At 32.8% G+C, this 19,654-nt stretch overlaps 1 protein-coding gene across 6 annotated transcripts in view; it reads left to right on the top strand.

The window, feature by feature from the left end:
- The window catches only part of Trpgamma (Transient receptor potential cation channel gamma), an 83,336-nt gene that overhangs the window by 26,461 nt on the left and 37,221 nt on the right, over positions 1-19,654 (top strand). For 5 of the 6 annotated variants that reach the window (XM_070294799.1, XM_070294803.1, XM_070294802.1 and 2 more), the window contains one exon: positions 11,884-11,936. In XM_070294799.1, coding sequence (XP_070150900.1) covers positions 11,903-11,936 — 34 coding nt within the window. In that variant the 5' untranslated portion in view covers positions 11,884-11,902. The remainder of the gene's footprint in view (positions 1-11,883; positions 11,937-19,654) is intronic. The other variant, XM_070294804.1, reaches the window with a different exon arrangement.

Genomic DNA, 19,654 nt, shown 5'->3' with positions numbered 1-19,654 from the left:
AGATTATCTTACGAATAAAATACGGTTGTAATGTTGCAGTCGTGTAAATTTCGCAATAAAAAGGTTCATCTCTTTCATCTGCATATAATCCTCTTCAAATGCTCTGTTTTAATTTAATTTAATTTTATTTTATATTTCGAGCGGCAAATGTCTAGGTCAGTTAAGCGCGGTATACTGGATGCAATCTGATATAAACCGCTATGAAAGAGTTTGTTCATATGCGCCGCCATAATCGGAATGTGTTTCCTTCTTTCTTTTCTCTCGTAGCAATCGCACGATATAATATTGTTTGAATATCGTTTGCCATAAACCTCTTATCTCGATTTTCGTTATGATTCACGGCAATATTTTACGATTGTACGCGTTAACTATAGAAAATTGAATATCGTACGATCAAGTTTTGAGCTAATATCTTTTTAATCTCTATAATATGCATGATTACAAATATCATTCATTCATAATTAATCCCTCTAGATATCAAAATTTAATATAATTAGAACAACACGGACGCGCGCTGCACGCGCAATTTTAATAATTTAGTAGTTTGGGCTAATCAAACAATAATTAATTAACGCACATTAATATTTTGCTAGTTAATACGGCACGATTATTTGTTGCATTTGTACTAGGAATGTTAATCAAAATTCTTGAATAAATAGCGCAGATATTTTGCCTGTGTGCTATCACTTATCTTAAATTGAATTCCGTAAATGTCTCGAAGCAGATCGACGAAATTGTTCGTCCGTTACTATATCTGATGTCGCTATGATGACGATAATTTACGAGTAAATACTATCGCGCGAGAATAATTACAAAATGTCCCGGCAACGATACGGACGAAATATCGTACAGCCCGTACGAAATCTATTAAAATTCATTTTTAACGCTTTCATTATTAAATCATGACTATATAAATATATTAAGTCTTGATTTATTTTATTTCATTATTAAGTAATGTCGTGAAGATAAAATTATCAATTTTTTTTTTTTAATGAAAATATTGACAAGACAGCTTGTGGCTTAATTAATATTAAAAATATGAGCATGATCAGGTTTGAATAAATCAATGTAGGGACGAATAATAGTGAGGATTATATAGCTGAAATGCAAAATTAAGGAATATATATAAATATATATTATTGTGCGAAGAAAAAGCATATATTGGCGTTTGGTTTAAATTTTAATCAATGGCGAACAACGTCGACAAAAGATAGGGAATATTTCATCGTAGGACGTACAAAAACTATTATTGCCGTCTCGTCACTTTTTTTCCAGTCTGTGTCGCACGAAACGCTTTAATCCCAATTATATGCAAATTTGACCACAACTGTCCGCGAGCGTTTAATTATAAGTTGTTTCGTATCGTGGTGGACTTTACGAGCATCTCCTTTACGAGAAATCGTTTAGCATGCGTAAAAATACCTTATTTTAATATGTACTATAATTAAAACATTTACGTAACGTAATATTTTATATATAGTGTGACATTTTCTGTTCTTTGCAAAACGATACAGACTTCTAACAATCGAGTACAACCGAATGAATGGGAAAACGTTGAGTCCTAGAATAGAGAAATCAAGCAAGTGTGTTCTATGTAGATAATACGAGCATCGCAAGCAACTGCTCGTATAAATGGCGGCGATAAAAAGCCGGGTCGCTATTAGAAGTTGTAGAAAGCGAGCGACGGAGACACGCGGCAAATCCTATCGGGATAATTTACGGCTTAGGAAATCAATGTACAATGCCGGTTCGCGCAATAAAATCCATCTTATCGCCTTCTCTCATTTACCTATACGTATCATTCTTACTTTATCGAACACAGCAAAATCATTTCACTTCGCGCGCGGTAACATCATTCGCTCCTTTATGCCGCGATGAATTCTCTTCCAACGACAGCAGAAGTTTTATAGGACTCGAGGTTTCTGCTATTTGCGTAGCGTAAATCTTTTAACAACGTCGGGGAGAATTTTCGAAGATCTCGGATATGGAAAAATTTCAAGCACGATTAGTTCAAGAACATTCGTATTTATCGCACGCGACGAGGCCGGAGAGTATGACACATCGCGTAAATAGGACCATTGATTTTCAAACCGGAAATTGGCGGACCGATAATTCGCCAAAGTGCGATGAATTTTGCATTTTGCATCGTTCTTCGGCCGCGAATGCATGATTGATTCGCCATCGAGGGTAAGTGCCTTGTTTTCCGTTTAAACGACCGGACGCTACCGCTCCTGGTAAATATCACCGCATCGATATGACGCCGTTTGTTCGGATTTTTCTCGTTTTCTCTTTTTTTCCTTTTATCGAGACCGACAAGTTGTTTAGGTAATGTGCGTGATTTATAGACAGATACGCTGCGCATATGGCATTTGGCATCACGTGAAAGTCACGTCGCTGTATTGTTACGATCCGAACGGATACACTGAAAAGCCGTTGCTCAATTCTGGTCTCCTCTGTCAATGGTGCAGTCGTAAAAGTGTACGAAATAATTTACCTCCTATTGTAGAAAAATTCTTTTAGTTTATTTTAACGAATTTTCTACTATATTTTTTCCGATGTATAGATAGATGAATGATTTAACGGAAATATAAAAGAGAAATTCTTCCTGAACATGTGGCGAAAATAAATCTTCAGCTTGAAAAATAATGATAATTTTAGAATGACATTTAGACAGTTTGTTTAAATAAAATCATATTATATATATTTAAAGTTTCGTCTCTCGTTTGATCCATGACCTTCTGCAAAATCTTTATTTCGACATGCTTTAGAAAAAAAAAGAAACTGATTTTCTTTAGAATATACATGGTGAGGCTATTATAAAAAAAGACTCATCTTTAGATTTACGATTCAACTGTTAACTTCTGTGAGAATATCGTTCTTCGATACAATGGATGATCGATGAATCCGTAACAAATAACGACTGATGTACTCGTTGCACATGACATTTTGCCTACGACTGCAATTTCCCAACAGTTTCGTTTAACTTTTGTCGACAATTTTGTCCTCTCGGTACCTTCTCTGCGGACGTCAAGAACACCCTACTCGTCCATTCTATGTGCGGTTTTTCATTTCTGCGACTAACCGGAGGCTGCATTCATTTCTGGACAATTATTAATTCATGTTGCAATTGTGTCACAACGAGCTATTTGTCGCACGTCTTCTTTATATGATTATATTAAAAAAAAAAAAAAAAGATTATTTTATTCGGTTACTCTCGTTATTACTGATTAATAATATCATTCATATTTAAAAATTTGCATATTCGATTATCTTGATAGATTAGAAATTTAATTTGCATATAACTTTTGTGCGTCAAACGCATCGCGTTTATTATAAACCGATTTTTGATTTATTTAAGGAAATTTGTATTTATTTGTATAATTATGACATCACCTCTATCCTTCATCCGAGCACGTCACATCCATTTGTTTACGTTATATTCGTTTTAGCGCGATCATCAATCGTCATCATTTAGATATGAGAACGAGAGGTATTCCTCTCTGTATCTTGACGGAAAGACATTCGCTTTGAGAAATCAAAAGAATAATTAAATTGAATTTATATTTCTGTATAACTTTTTTTTAACTTATCTTTTTAAAAATGTGTGCAGATCGCGAAATCAATATAAAATACTAATCAATAATAAAATTTATTGGGTAAATTTGGGAAAAATAAAACGGGATAATAAACTTCATTCCAAGTAAAAATAATATGATGTTTTAAGCAAAACTAGCACAGTCGCTGATCAAAGTTTGCGACGGATCATATATTTTTCGACTCGGTGATGAATTTCTAAAAGTCGTAGATGCTTCCATTCCTAAAGAGCTCTCGACATGGTCGTTTCGTTCGTACAGGCGGCAGAAATGAGCGATGTCAAGAGGGGAATTGAACAGGAAGGGGAAAAAAGGGGCGACGGGATGACGGAAGATGTTTTCGATATTTGCAGGCTGTCGGTACCACGTTATGCAGTACGTTACACTAGCGAATTTGCTGCAAATCTCGGAAAATGACTAGACAGTTGCGACGAATATCTCATGACTCTATTTTCCTCTTATGGTTTTTCGCGCTGTATTTCAAAACTTTTTCTGATCGTAAATCCGCGTCATTGTCGCGTATACACTCCGTGAGTCAATACCGATGAGAAAGTGAGATTTATCATAAACATAAGATGTAATGTTTTTTAGTTTGAAAATTTAACGATTTTTCAAACCTCCTATTTTAATATACATGTAAGAAATAAATTTTACATCGACCTTCTTCAAAAGTTTTAGTTATACAGAATAAATATGTCTTCTGCGAATCACAAGTATTATATATTGCAATAAGAAACTGATAGATTCCTATATAAAACTATGCTTTAGGTTGTGTTTGCAAAATTATTACAATTTTTTTAAATCCTAATAAATTTGTAGAAATATAGAAAATATAAGAAATAATATTATTCTACGATTTTGCAATTGGGTTGAAATTTTCGTATTGTAAAAGAAACACTTACACAAAAAGAGAAAAACACAATACACAAATTCTTATTTTTTTGAGATATTTGCAGTTTTAAATATTGTATATATGTATATATATATATATATATATATATATATATATATATATATATATATATATATATATACGATGCAGAAGATAAATATTTTTAAAATAAGAAATATTCTTTTATCAGACGCGTTTTGAAATTGAAATAATTTTTCAATGTGTTAATTCGCGATATATCTAAAAATAAAATTTTAGATATATTTTTTTCTAACATTGTATATCTTATATAAAGAAAATGTAACGAAATTGACAAAAATCAAATTTCAAGAAATAAATAATAGGTTGAATAATGTACATTGAAGACCCGTGTTTATTTTATTTTCTCTGTTCTCAAATTTTGAGATGATTCTGTTATATTTTCTAATCACAATTTGAATTATTTAGTAGGCTTCGATTTACATGTTTCCGGTTCAATATTGACAATTATATTCTGTATTCGTGTTTCCAATCCGATTAAAGTTTGTCTATTTAATATAATGGCGTAAATAAAATTATTCTTGAGACCAATAAATTGTTGCGTCATTTAAAAATGCTTGTCTTCCCAGTAAATAAGCTGTGAATAAAATGTAAATTTGGTTTTAAATTTATTTCTTATTATTAAATTTATTTCATCATTTTGATATTTTCATAATGCCATCATATATATATCGTTTCAATAATGATTAATAAATTGTTATTAGTAAAATCGGCAATATGCGTGTGAACTATAAGAGAAATAGATGCTCTCTTGCTCTCTCTCTCTCTCTCTCTCTCTCTTAAAAATAATATATTATTTTAATTTTTGCAACTCATTAAGTCCTACTTAATCTGTAAATTTATTCATCTCTTTTATATAATTGTTCCAATTATCGTAAAAACATGATTGACTTTATATTTCTCCGTTTACTTTTTATTACTCTGTTTTGAAACGTAACGTTTTTTAATTACGAAGCATGTGCACATAAACTTATTACATAAAATAACACAGAGATAGCTCATTAACATTTAACAAGCTTTTCTTTTTATATATTGATCGAACAATTTAAAAGAGACAACTTACCGTAAAATTTAATTGTATCCAATAGCTTTTTATTTCTATCAAATAATGATAATTCCCCAAATAATGATAAATAAAAACTTCAGGAAATAATTCACGTCACGGGATATAAAAAATAGCAATTATCGCCATGTCGCAAAAATATTGCAGGAACATAACAATTGTTGCTTTAATTAATATTCGCTTTACTCAATTGTCGCTTTTATTAATGTACACCTTTTTACGATTGATAGAAATATCATAAGCAATATTTCGACGCGTTCTCTATGATAATAAAGGAATTGACAATGTCACTTACAAGGGGCTAACAATAATTATTATCTTTTGATTAGAGATTTGGATATCGGAATTTTATATTTATCTGGATCAGCTTAAAATACTCGTGTACTGAAACCTCTCATTATCATTAATATATCTCTTATTTAAAATAACTTACAGATTATCCCGTAAATCTTTAATATAAATTTTTATATTTAATTAATTTAATAATAATTAATTATAAATAATTAACAATTTATATCTAAATTAAATTTATATCAATCCGCGAAAAATAATATATTGCATCTCTCGCGCGCTAAAGCTCCTACTAAGCATTGAACATTAGTCAAATTTCAATCTTCAATGCATAGTCTGATACGCGCTAAGCTATTCCTGGATAATATGAATAGGGGTAACGATTCAACCGCATAGCAATGCACCGAGCTGCAAGCACAATATTTTTTTCGGCGGCATAAAAAGAACATATTCATGCAGGTCTCATGAATAACATCATATGAAACAATACCCTCCACGGCCTTGAACTTATGCCAGTGAGGATAACTTTATTACGGTAGGAATAGCCCATTTAAAATGATTCATTAATATTTCTCGAAAACCCTTGTCCGGTCTATTATTCAAAAGTTCCAATGCATAAGAAACAATTTATTTCCTCAATATTACAGAAAAATGTTAGTCCATATATATCGAGCCAATTGTTTTTTTCATATATTTTAAAATAAATTCTCAAAGACAATACACCTTCTTGAAAAAGTTCGTTCACCTTCTATCTTCACTGAATCGATGATATCGCGGAACGAAAAAGTCGAGCGTGCTACTTGAACGTAGAACGGATAAACTCTTAATTATCCACAGCAGACATCGATTCTTTGTAGTCTTGCGTCGCTGTCGACATTTCTCACTAGGCCCGACAGTTTGATGACAAACGATGCGATGTAAAAAAATTAAACATTCGGAAAGAAGGACGAACGGCAAGGGATTTGGTCCATTCGCTCTTAACGTACGCCATCATTTATCCTCACTGAAGTTTTTCTGTATCGCACACGAATATATTGGAAAAAGAAGATATATAAGAAACGGTATATCATATATAAACGGTTGGATAGAAGGAAGAGATGAATCCAGCACAGAAGATGTTCTTTTCATAAAAAACATCTTAAGTTAATTTATATGATGCTCCCATTATTTGAAATGAATATATAGCTCAATCTCGTATCTCTATCGTGTATCCAAATTTAAATATGGATATTAATTGTAACGATATAAATTCCCGATTGCAATAACGGGGTAACTGTCCCAAGCAATTACCGAATTGTCCTAAATTTATAGATCGTCATTCGCAAATATCGCCGGACAATGGCGATGAAAATAAAATTGGATCAAATAATCGATGGATTTTTCGACAAAAGCTCCGACATATCACGGATCTTTACTTTCGGATTTGCGATCAATATATTTACACGTTTATATGTAAATTTTCGATGGAATAGGTATTTTCGCGGATGCACAAATTCTTCCTGGCAGCCCGTCGTCGCTTTAATCAATACGAGTCGCGTTCCCAAGCGCGATTTTAATCGGGCTCCCATTCAATCGCCATAATGACGAAGTAAATACCGCCCGGTGCTTTTCTCTCTATCGCCTTCCCTCGTTACGCGTTCATCGTTACATGCATATTTTCCGGCGAGACGCGAAACCGAAGGAAATCGAATTTTGCGCCGTCGCTCTCATTTATCTCTCGTTCGCGCGCGTTCTTTGTCCACGTTATCGATGCCGTTCTCTCATGCCAGGCTGACGGATAAGGAACGATAAGGGGTCTATAGAATGTCACCTTGCGAAAGTACAATTTTGTTCGCAGCCATCGATAGGATGTAAAAGATAAGTCGACAAGAAATCCCAGGTATCTTCATAAATACGCGAGAGGCCCTCGGTTGCATTTTGCGATTTAAGCGTTATCTTTTTTTTTTTTTTTTTTGACGTTTCTGTATTTTGTAATTTGTAATTTTCTATTGTTATTTTCTGGAGCTACGATATATTTTATGTATTCTTTGTATGCGCGACTGATTTCGTTAAGATTTGATTGTATTTTTAATGCGATATTGAATTTTTTTTGCGCTTTCCTATTCATTGCACTTTAGCGTTCATCTTAGGAATATCGCGAAATATTTAATTTCAGCCAACTGCAAGTTATTAAACTTATCTATAAGCTCTCAGTTGAAGATATTAAGTCAGGCTTCTTTAATATACGTTTTAGCAATCGCTCAATATTTCTTTCAGGAGTTCGCGATTGCGAAATATATATATCGAGAATATTCGATTAAACTGACCTGAGATTTATTGAAATTTTTCGTATGTGTTTCGTGTAAAGACATAAAATAGATTATTCGTGTTTGTGATACTTATTACAAGCTATAATTTCTATTGTATTTTCCACGTTTTTAGTTGAATATTTATTAAAAGTTGCTTTTAAAATTCTCAAAAGGCATTGAAAGAAAACGGAATTCTCATGTTTCTTCGATTCTCTGGCAAGTGAAAAATATTTCTCATTGAATTAATTTTTCGCCGAAGAGAAATTAAAGAATGCATTTTGTCGTGTTGCCGAGGAAAATAAGTTGTTTGGAAACGTGATCGGATTTTTGGCAAGTTAATCTACTCGTGTCGAAAATCGCTTAGAGTAAGCAAGCCTTTAAGCGGGATAAAATTACATCAAAGTCGATTACGATTTCAATCGGTCATGATTTCATTAATATCTGAAAAAGAAGGGTTGCGTGATTTACAGCGGCAATCTTGCAAAGCGTTGATCTTTGTGTCTAAATTTAGTGGACTAATGGAATTGAGATAAATTCAACGAGTTGGCAAACATCGTATGATTCGAGCTATCCACGTGGCCTATGTTGGTTGTTAGTTTCATGGTCGTTGGTTGATAACGTTGATTGATATAAAAAGAAGAGTTTTCTCCGCAATCTGTTAAAGGATGAACAATTTGTTTTAAAAATGGTAGAAATGGTTATTTATTCCTTCATTCGAAATTACACGCAAGCTCCATTTGACATTAAATAAGAATTTGTTACTTGCAAGATATTTTATTTTTATCGAATTATTTTTTTAATCACAGATTTTTTTTATCTTTCAATTTTTCCCTCTTTAGCAAGAAAATCGATGAAAGTCATTTATCGCAAGATTCGATTTCCAACAGCGTATAATCTTACAAATACAGCTCTTTTAAGTAAAATTCTATCAAATTAAAGTTTATGTTTAAAGAGTTAGAAGATAACGCCGTGAAATTAAGATATCCTAATTATAACTCGTAAAACTTAATCCGTGCGAAGAGCTTTTAATTTTTAATCTTAATGGATCTTGCAACATTTTTTTACTCAATTTTAAACGAAGCCAGATTTAGATACATATTTGTCAATGAATACGTTCTGGAAGTTTGAAATGCAAGCTTTACGAAACATCCTGTTTACACTCATTCTTTCCCAGTATATACATGACATCACGAAATGTTATGCAAACGAAAACTCTTGGAGGTTGGCTTTATAAATTTGCAGCGAGAAGTTTATCAAATAGGAATAAGGTTGTCGCTCTTGTCCCGCATTAGGAGTTTCCACGAATTTCACGTAAAATTTATCAATTTTACGTGAAGCTCGATTTTCGCGGGCATACAGCGAAACGAGCCTTCCATCAATTCTCACGGCTTACGTGTCCCGAAAGTGCACCCACTTATGAGCAGAAAAGGGTCGCCATTAGAACGAAGGTCTGCACGAAACATTCGTGGATGGAGACGGCGAATTACGAACTGACGCGAAAATAAATCGCAACGACGTCCAATCTCTCTTGTCGCTCCATTTTCATCTTGAGGGATTAACGCATCTTGCGACAAGACTCGCGGTACTCCACATATAAACAACTATATATATATATATATATATATATATATATATATATATATATAAATCATCCTCTAGTAACACAAAAAAGAGATTATCTTTTTCTATCATTCTATAAATATAAAAAAGAAGTCAGAAATTTGATCACAATTTAATTTAAATTTGAACAGAAAACATAATTAAGAGAACTCTTGAATTAATAATAATATATAAATGACATATACATACACAATAATAATAATAATGATATAATTAGTTAAAAAATAATAATCTAACAATTTAGAACGTGTTAATTCGCCGATATTAGATTAGAATCTGTTATACCGGAAGATGTGGTAATATATGGATATAGCGAGAGGGTATCAGCGGACATACCCTCAATCAGTCTCCGACGTGCGACGTTATTGGGTTCTCGATCGACACACTTGAACATTGGAGCGCGAAGACGGCGCGGGCCCTAAATCGAGGAGAATTGCAGGAAGCCAAGGGGAGCAGGGAGGGCAGATTATCGATTTCCCAAGCCCGGAAGGTCTAGCCCGCAAGGAAGAGAGGCTGCTTTCTCAAGAAGCATCTCTCGCCATTTCCCTTTCGCGAGCGCGAAAGAGGGTTATCTGAAAATTTCTCTTTCGCGGTGAAAGAGAGATGAAGTCGCGGGATATCTTCTCTTACACCGGTTTTCTATCTGCCGGGAGAATCACGATTTTTCGAATAAACCCGGTTTATATTTCGCGGAGATCGCAGCTGAAGAAGAGCCGCAAAGGCAGTATTTTCTCTCGTATATATCTCGTTTCTTTTTTACGAATGTATAATTCAAGACGCTCGTGCATATTTCACGGCGTCGCGTAATTTAATCGTCGAGATTGCCGACTGTGACGCTGGATATCATGTTTAATCATTGATACATTCATTCACGTATTTTTTCTATTTCACTTTAACAAATTGCATAGCGTATAAATTTTTTTAATTATCACGCAAAGTACAGAGCGTGTAAGAGAACGTGTAGCGCATCAATATTGATTCACTGAAATAATTTTTTTTTTTTACTCTAATGTCACAAGGGATAATGTTTTAATAATAATAATAACAAGGATTGCTTTGAGTTGGAGGATTCAGAATTATATCCATTTTATTTCTAAGAGATTTATTAAAATTTATTAAACAATGAAAATTATCGAACGTGGTATGATTTTATCACAAGGTACGTAATTTATAAAATAAAAACATCTTTATATTTCATTTTCATCAAAATTATGCTTTTATAATCTAAAATGTATTTGTAATATATACGTTTGAATTTTACTCAATTTAATTTATATTTCTATGTATAGAAATAATAAAAGATTTTACTAAATACTAAATAAAATTGTGCGCTTAACCACATTTTGGCGAAATAATGAAAATATTTTAAAATTACATTGGTAATCTTTAAAAATTGATATATAATATATGAAAATTGAATGATAGACTTGATTTGCATAAGTTTCAATTTCTCTCGGCTCTTTCTTTTAAGCTTCGATGCGCAAAGAATGTTTTTTCTCAACACGCCATATACGTTGTAAAGTAAAAGTTTTCCGTGAATATTACAAAGTGCGTAAAGCAATATAACGTATGAATCGATCTATTGTCGTGTCTGTCGGACAGGGAGACAAAAGTAAGAATATTTGTTAGATTTCAGGGAAAACAATGGTGTGTCATTGTTTTATCAGCCTTCTCGCATCATTGCTAAAATGTTGAAGTTTCTTTTGGCGTCATCGAGTAAAAGTATTTTTTTCAGGTGCCCTCTATCTCGCTATCTACCTTTATCCTAAGTAAACTTTGACGGAAACAAAGAGTATTTTTTATAGGCAATCTTGAGAGTTTATAGATAGATAATAAGATTGGTTACAGCTATCCATGGGCGTTATAATGATGATTTTATATATTACGGAAGGAAGATTGTGTGTTCTACATATAAAACGAATGTAAAAGAAATATGATTATAAATTATAATATATATGAAATGTTATAATCTAATTTTATTTAGTCTAAGGTTAAATTTTTCTGCATCACGTATCCTATTTTATCTCTAATTATCTATATTATTAAAATATATCATAGTATCAACACACATTTGATCATATAAAATTTCTGTTTCAGTTTTCAGCCGAGGGCAATCATGACAGGAACATACCGGAGATCGGTGAGTACAGGTAGAAAAAAGAAAGCTTTCTATTGATTTTGCTATTGTTTATTGTCCTCGTTTCTCACCAATCTTGTAAAATTATTAAAATTATTTTCCATTGCTTTAAACTTATTTTTTTCAAGGATTTTATTATTCACAAATTTTTGTTATCTCAAAATTAAGTAAAAATTTATGTAAACTTAAGTTACACGTTTTTAATACTATATATATAATGGCAATAATATAACAGTACATATAAAAAATACCAATACAGAATCAATAGAGTAGAGTACTTCTACATGAAATGTGTTTAGCGTAATGCACTTATAGAGAAGTATCACTAGTCAGTTTTATATATTGCAAATAACGAGCCGTATGAGAATTAAAGCAGCGCGACATGCATATTCCGGAATGATTACGATATTAACCGGTGCATGATCAATCTCCATAAATTTGATTTTCGCTGCGCAGCGAACGCGAGAGAAAATAAAATCGTAATACCCAGCAAAAACCCTCAATACTTTCGTTTCGATATGAGAGATCTCACGAATAATAAATCGTCACGCATCGAAAGTTCAATATTCTTATTCATCCTTACCAAGGAATTTTGAACGTAATCAGTCGTGTATCTCGTATACGTCGTTGATGACGACGAACGACCGTTCATGGATGGGTAGACGGAAGAAATGGCCGCCGCTTTACGAAAATATTTATGGAACTGTATATCGAGCGTTTGAATTACTTTCAAGATTGGACGAAAAAATATTGGCGAGAAATATTTTAGCGAGAATCTCGTTGCGCGGTCATATATTCGCGTGTTTATTAAAATAATCTCTTTCTCGTCGGAGTCTCGTTAGAATTCGGGGAGATTCTACAGTGCGACATTCATTCGATGATAATTATCGCGGTTAAACCGCTTTATTTCGCGGTTACGCCTCGTTTTTTTTTTTTTTTTTTTTTTTTTAATTATCCGTCGTTTTAAGACTCATTCGGGAAGAACTGCCACTAACATTATTAATTTTGATGCATTATTGGAGGATATCTTTGTGTACAACTGTCGGATATTCGCGCTTCGATAGCTGACAATGGTTCGTTCAACCACGATACCGTCCTCGTTATTCACGCATCATTTGTCTCGTATCCCAGTAGTCCTCCATTATATTATATATATATATATTCCGATGTTACGTCAAAAACGTCAACACGTATCGAATGCGACGTCGTGAAAATTGAGGAGAAAGGAACGCGTAAAACAACAAGGCGAATAAATTCTTGCGAAAACTTTTGTTAGTCTTTGTGCAAGAGTTATATTAAAATTTTATTATTTTTACATAATAGATTCTCTAGCATAAATAAATAAACATTTATTGAAAATACATATATGTGATTGGGAGAATAAAATCTAAAATCATATTTAATTAGGCGAGAGAAATTACGCAGTTTTTCTGATAAATATATAACAATTTCTGTGGCAAAATAATAAAAGATGCTATTATAGAAGTACAGAATAATTAATTAAAGCCAATAATAAGAAAAATGCTTGTGTTAAATTCTAATTTATCTCAAAGTAAGTATGGGGAAATACAATCAAATCTAATGATCAATTGTATAAATAATTTATTAAAAACTAACAGAATATTAAAAAAGATTATTTGGATAATTATTTATAAAATTTGGATTTACCAATTAAACGGAAATAAATTTTAATTAAAAATTTATAAATTATAATTGTGTCTCTCTTCTAAAACAATTGTTATTTCAATATATTGTCTTAATACAAGGTGTAAATAATGGCATTGTGTAAATATCATAATGAAGAATGATGAATTCATAATGAGAATTTATAATTACATTACGAGAACAGATTTGCGCGTTGAATCTTAATAGAATTCTAGAATATTGAATTTGCGATATGGCTGTGAACCATTTGGCCGGCTTCCGGATGGATCTGCTCGTGTGTGCGTTTAAAACCGTGGCCTTGTAACCCAAGAGTGACTTGGTGAATTTGCCCTCGGTGCATGATCAGGGGGACGGATATTCGGACAAACAAGCCAAAGGATCACGCCCTGACCGGTATCTGACGACTGTTTATGTAGTACCGTGTGAATTGCTATTTTGCATACCGAGTGATTATACTAGTAAGGATATAACACGGCACCGGCATTACAGAAACGCCGAAACTGCCGTGCTCTCCCACAAGGATGCTGTGAATCCACGATGCGCGAATATACAAGCTATTCCGGCGAATGTCAGAAACACTAACTGTAACATCATGCACGGTGATTAAAATCGTAATTCTACGAAACAGGCGAACAATTCCGCCAAGGAAATTCGTTCCTTTGGCAAAGATTTAACCATGTCAAGACTTATTAGTTAATTATCTCGTTTCTCGTGGATTCGTAGAAATAAAAAATTTTTGAAGAATATATCGATAAAAGATCGCCCGCAAATTTCACGAATAATAAAATACTACTCTCGCTATATTGTAAGAATATAAAAGTTTAAAGTTCTGCCATATCTTATCTCGAGTGACAGCTCTCATAAAACATCACGTTATTAACATAGCACAGTCAGACTTCCTGACACCGGGAAAAGAACTCGGCGTAAGAAAGATGAAGGAAAGACGAACAATTATAACGCGTAATGATCTTCTTTGAATATGTATAAATCTACGCTTCGATGAACTTATTGCACAAAAATATGATATTATGGCTCTTCTTGTCGCAGAATACGAGACGGAAATACTCGCTGGAAAAGTACGCAAGCTAAAATCTACTTTTTCCAATACACATTTCCCATGATTCTCGCGCGAGGAATCCTTGCCGTCTCCGAACATTAGCCCGTGCATTATATCCCGCAATTTTTTTCCTTCGATCCATCAACGGAGTTGTAAGGGGAAACTGACTCGATGGTTCAAAGAAAGAGAGAGAGGCATCCAGCTATCGAATTTCTAGATCAAAATTTAGCCGGTCATGTTCGACTCTCCATTCGCCTGCGACCTATTATTTCCAACGTGGCTAATGCACTTTTTTCGATCGGTCTATTTCAGAACGAAGAATATCAAGTGTGTCGAGATCGCGTTTCCCAATTCCTATGACGAAATTTATCGCCGTTGTTTCTCGTCGATCTTTTATTTTCACTTTGGTTTATTCCTAGACATTGACTTTTAAATGTCATTTCAAGCCATAATTAATAGATGGCACAATTCAGTAGTCTCGACTATTTAAGAAAATCATATTTTTATTGAACAGTATTTACACATTTATGCTTTCTTTTACAATTAAAAACAAATTACAATTGTTACGTTATTTATTTTGCGAATAAAATCAACAGTTATTCAGCTTGTATTATTCTATACGCGATATATTGCGTAGAAAATTGCGTAAAATGTCGCAATAAATTCTACGAATTATCGGGAGTGCAAACTCTGGTCGTTTCTTAAAAGCTAAACGCGCCGCAAGTACAATAGATACGATCCGCGATACATTAGGCGATGATGGACGGACACATTCTTCTGACTGGCGCGCGTACTCCCGAAATTGATGTTGCCATTGCTTCTCGATGTCCCCTTTTCGATATAACGCGATTTCGCCATTAGCTTAACCGCGCATGGGGTTAACCACAATTCGGAGAAGCAGGTTTTCAGCGTGAACTGCAACGTTGCGTCCTATAGCGTGTTAACGGCTATAACTTACAAGACAAATATATCGAAGAATTGTCAAATATCATTTTTATGTTGTAGGCTAGAAATGGAAAGTAGGAATAACGACAAGGAAACTTCATTACTTATATAATATTTATTACACGTGTCGCGCTGTATCGATGAATTGTATGATAAATTGAATTCAAACTGAGTTTCATCTCGCTTGCGAGTTAACGAGATAACGATCTTCTATCTCTGAAGGATTATGTGCGATTTTAATTGGAATAGTTCAGGCGAAGCAAAAAGCAAATGAACTGTTGATCAACTCTTACTTTAAAAGTTTTTATTTAAAAAAAACTAGTTGTAGAGTCTTTTATCGATCGCGGTTGAAAAATTTTAAATTAAAAAAAAAATTTATGATAATATTTAATCACAGAATTTTTTACATGAAAGATTTATATCGCACATTGACTTGTAAATAATTATGTCAAAAATCGCATTCTTATAATGATTGACAAATAATCGCGCGAATTATTCAAATTGTTGATCATAGCAATTATCGCAATGATTTATCCATAACGATCATTAGCAGGTTAAATAATTTCTTGTTGCGCGTATAACAATTATAAATTGCTGGATAATTCACTATTACAGTTCTCCTTCGTCATTCTCTATTGGCACCTTTGATAGAATGACTATCGCGTAGGAATTATTGCGACATCATGCGCTGTCACGATAGAATTACCGTCATATCAGACAGCTCTCTCAATTTTCGAGCTCATTGAGCAATTCTGTAATGTCTTTATGGATATAACCTGCAAGTTCCATCTTTTATCAATTCTATTATAATCCTATTTTTATTGTTTTCCATTAATTATACAGGATTCAAAATAATATTTATATTTTTTGATAGAAAAATATATAGATTTTAATAAATTTGATACTCAAAAGATTTGTACAATTATTATCACATAAAATTTTTATTGGTTTTTCTTTACGAAGTTAAAATGCAATGACGTCTAACTTTTTCTATATTTAATCTATAATGTATAATATATAATATATAATATATAAAGATAAAATATATATATATATACTGGGTGGCCCATTTTAATCCATCCAGTCAAATATCTCAAAAACCAAGCTCGGAAGAGAAAAATGTTTCAAACAAAAGTTGTGTGGCTTCAAGGGGGCCATAAGATGGTGACAATGATTTGATCTTGGAAAATCATTTGAAGTTCATGCGAAGGTCAACTTTAAAATCTTAAATAGAAACCCCCATTTTTTATTTAGTATTTTTGTAGCTGACATCGAGAGCTTTTCAAAACACTTTAATAAAGTAGTTTTTCATTAAGTACTTTTTGAGTTATTTTATATTTTAATCTGACATATTTTGATATAAAAAATAAAATATTTCGTAAAATATTCAGTTTTCGATCATTTTACCGTAATACTTCTATGTACAGAATAATAAGACAAATTAATTAGTGCCAAAAAAAAAACAAATATATGTTTAAAAAAATACATTGTGAATAATTTTCTTAAAAACAATTTTTTTTATACTAATTGATTTGTCTCATTATTCTGTACATAAAAGTATTACGGTAAGATTATCAAAAACTAAATATTTTACGAGATATTTAATTTTTTATATCAAAATATGTCAGATTAAAATATAAAATAACTCAAAAAGTACTTAATAAAAAAATACTTTATCATAGTGTTTTGGAAAGCTCTCGATGTCAGCTACAAGAATACTAAATAAAAAATGGGTGTTTCCATTTAAGATTTTAAAGTTGACCTTCACATGATCTTCAAATGATTTTCCAAGGTCAAATCATTGTCACCGTCTTATGGCCCCCTTGAAGCCACACAACTTTTGTCTGAAACATTTTTCTCTTCCGGGCTTGGTTTTTGAGATATTCGACTGGATGGATTAAAATGGGCCACCTAGTATATATAAATGCACTTATGAATATTGTCTCGCAATTTATAAAGGTAATTCTCACACAATTTCTCTCGATCGCCGTTAATCATTTTCATTATACGCACTAATGACCCATGTTCATTTACGCACCGGTGTTCACGAGAAACAGCAGGTACAAGCTGCATCCAGCTGTGCCATCTGATAAGATTTTATTTCATTATCGAACTCATGGATTATATAATGATATAAAAAAAAAAGTATAAAATATTTTGATCGAAAATTTAGCAGAAGAAAAATTTGACTTAATATTTTTCAATCTTATTAAATTTTCATAATAATAAAAGACTTTGTATAAAATGATATTAATTAATATTACCACAACAGATATATACATATAACTAATGTATAAAATAATATTATAAACATAAAATTAACATAAATCACGTAAAGATTAATACACGCATAACGGCTTAAAACTATTACTTTGAAGGGGAAAGCAATGACGAAAGAAAATGATTTTTTTAAATTTCTGTGATGTCTAATTGTTTTTTTGATTCGTAAAAGTCAGGGATCACTCTTTGCAAACTGTCATTAAGCGGCCACGTAGCGGCGCAGATTTGTGACACAATTGGAAATTAGATATTAAAATTGCGCAGGGTACAGTAGTAGAAGAACGATTCGGATCAGACAAAGCGCCGTCCCGCTGCGTTTAAGCCTGCTGAATATCTCTCGGTGAGCAGACAAAGGACGACGTTTCATGACTTTGGCTTTTCGCCAGACGAATGCCTAACATGCACGCGTACGTGCGAGGAACATTCGTTGCAAGTCACGGCTAACAGACGATATCCATTTATTTCGATGCTCGTGTAAATGAATCCGCATAATTAGCTAGCGAAAGAAAGGACCGATACAATAGAAGGAAAATAATCGATGCGCCGTCCTATTGTAGTCCCAAGGGATTACAATACGAAAATTGTCCTTATTACTTATCGTAGCATGTTTCAACGAATAAAAAATTATTATCCGCCAATCCTCTTCGACTAATCTATCGTTCTTATCTTCTCTTTCTCGAGGAAAATTTTTAAACGAAATTTTCTTTCTTCGAATCTACATTGAGTAGTAATTATCGGTCAAAGAAGTTTGGAAATACGCTTTTTCCGAAAGAACAAGACTATTCCGCGATTGGTAAAAGCTTTGCATCATCAAAAAAGGAAATCCGTTCTCGCGTAAGTATTCGGATTTTGTAGCTTCTGTCGGAGATAGATAAACTTATGAATAACAGTGTCTTCAAAGAAGCATCTCGATATCTTTCCAACGAAGTTGAACCAGCTGAATATTCCTTCGATATATTATATTTCTGATACGAATTATTTATGCATAACAAGAAAAGAGAAATGTTATGCTTAGAATGAAGAATAGATTAATTACATATAAATTAATTCAAATTTCCATAACTGAAATAATATTGTTCTCATTATAAATAGATTAGATATGCACATTTACAAAAATCAGAATTTATAATTTCAAATTATTCTGTATTCAGATGAGCGTCATAATGCAGAGATATTATTTTTATATCTCGAATCAATTATATTATCTCGCTATAATTTTCTTCTATTTTAATATTGTAATTATCTCTATTGTGAATGAACTAGCTACGCTTCCTTGTCATAAATCATTACGTTCGTCGCAACGGCTTGGCGTTAACGGATTTGTGGAAAACGAAAACGGTCGACGTTTTTTCCCGAGACAAACAAAATTAAATTTCTCGAGAAAGAGAGAGGAAGAAGCGACACGAACCACAAAATTCAATGTGGAATTTCTCATAACTTTTTTATTTGTCCATCTGTGCGAGATCTAGTCGTATGAAAAGAGAGCGACGGACGTCGGCTTTGTGCCGGCTATCATTTTGAGCGAGAAACTCTGCTCGCCGTGAAATTCCGGGATGGTATTCATTCCTTTAAAGCAACTCATTGTCAGATAGAGTTATGACGCGATAAATTGTCACTTACTGTAACCCGGTCGCTGCGACTCGTTTATAATTTCTTATCATTCCTCTTTCACTATTCTGGCTTCTCATTTAACGTACTGTCTCGGGAATAAACATAAATCTTGTGCATCAGTTAACAATAAGTGATATTTGAAAAGAGAGAGAGAGAAAAGCAAAAGTGAATAA

The sequence above is a fragment of the Polyergus mexicanus genome, unplaced genomic scaffold, assembly GCF_030449975.1.
Source record: "Polyergus mexicanus isolate NDT 795.1 unplaced genomic scaffold, iyPolMexi1.0 SCAF_4, whole genome shotgun sequence".
In the NCBI taxonomy this organism is placed as follows: domain Eukaryota; kingdom Metazoa; phylum Arthropoda; class Insecta; order Hymenoptera; family Formicidae; genus Polyergus; species Polyergus mexicanus.
The sequence above is the reverse complement of the archived record's forward strand: the minus strand, read 5'-3'. Positions and strand labels throughout refer to the sequence as shown.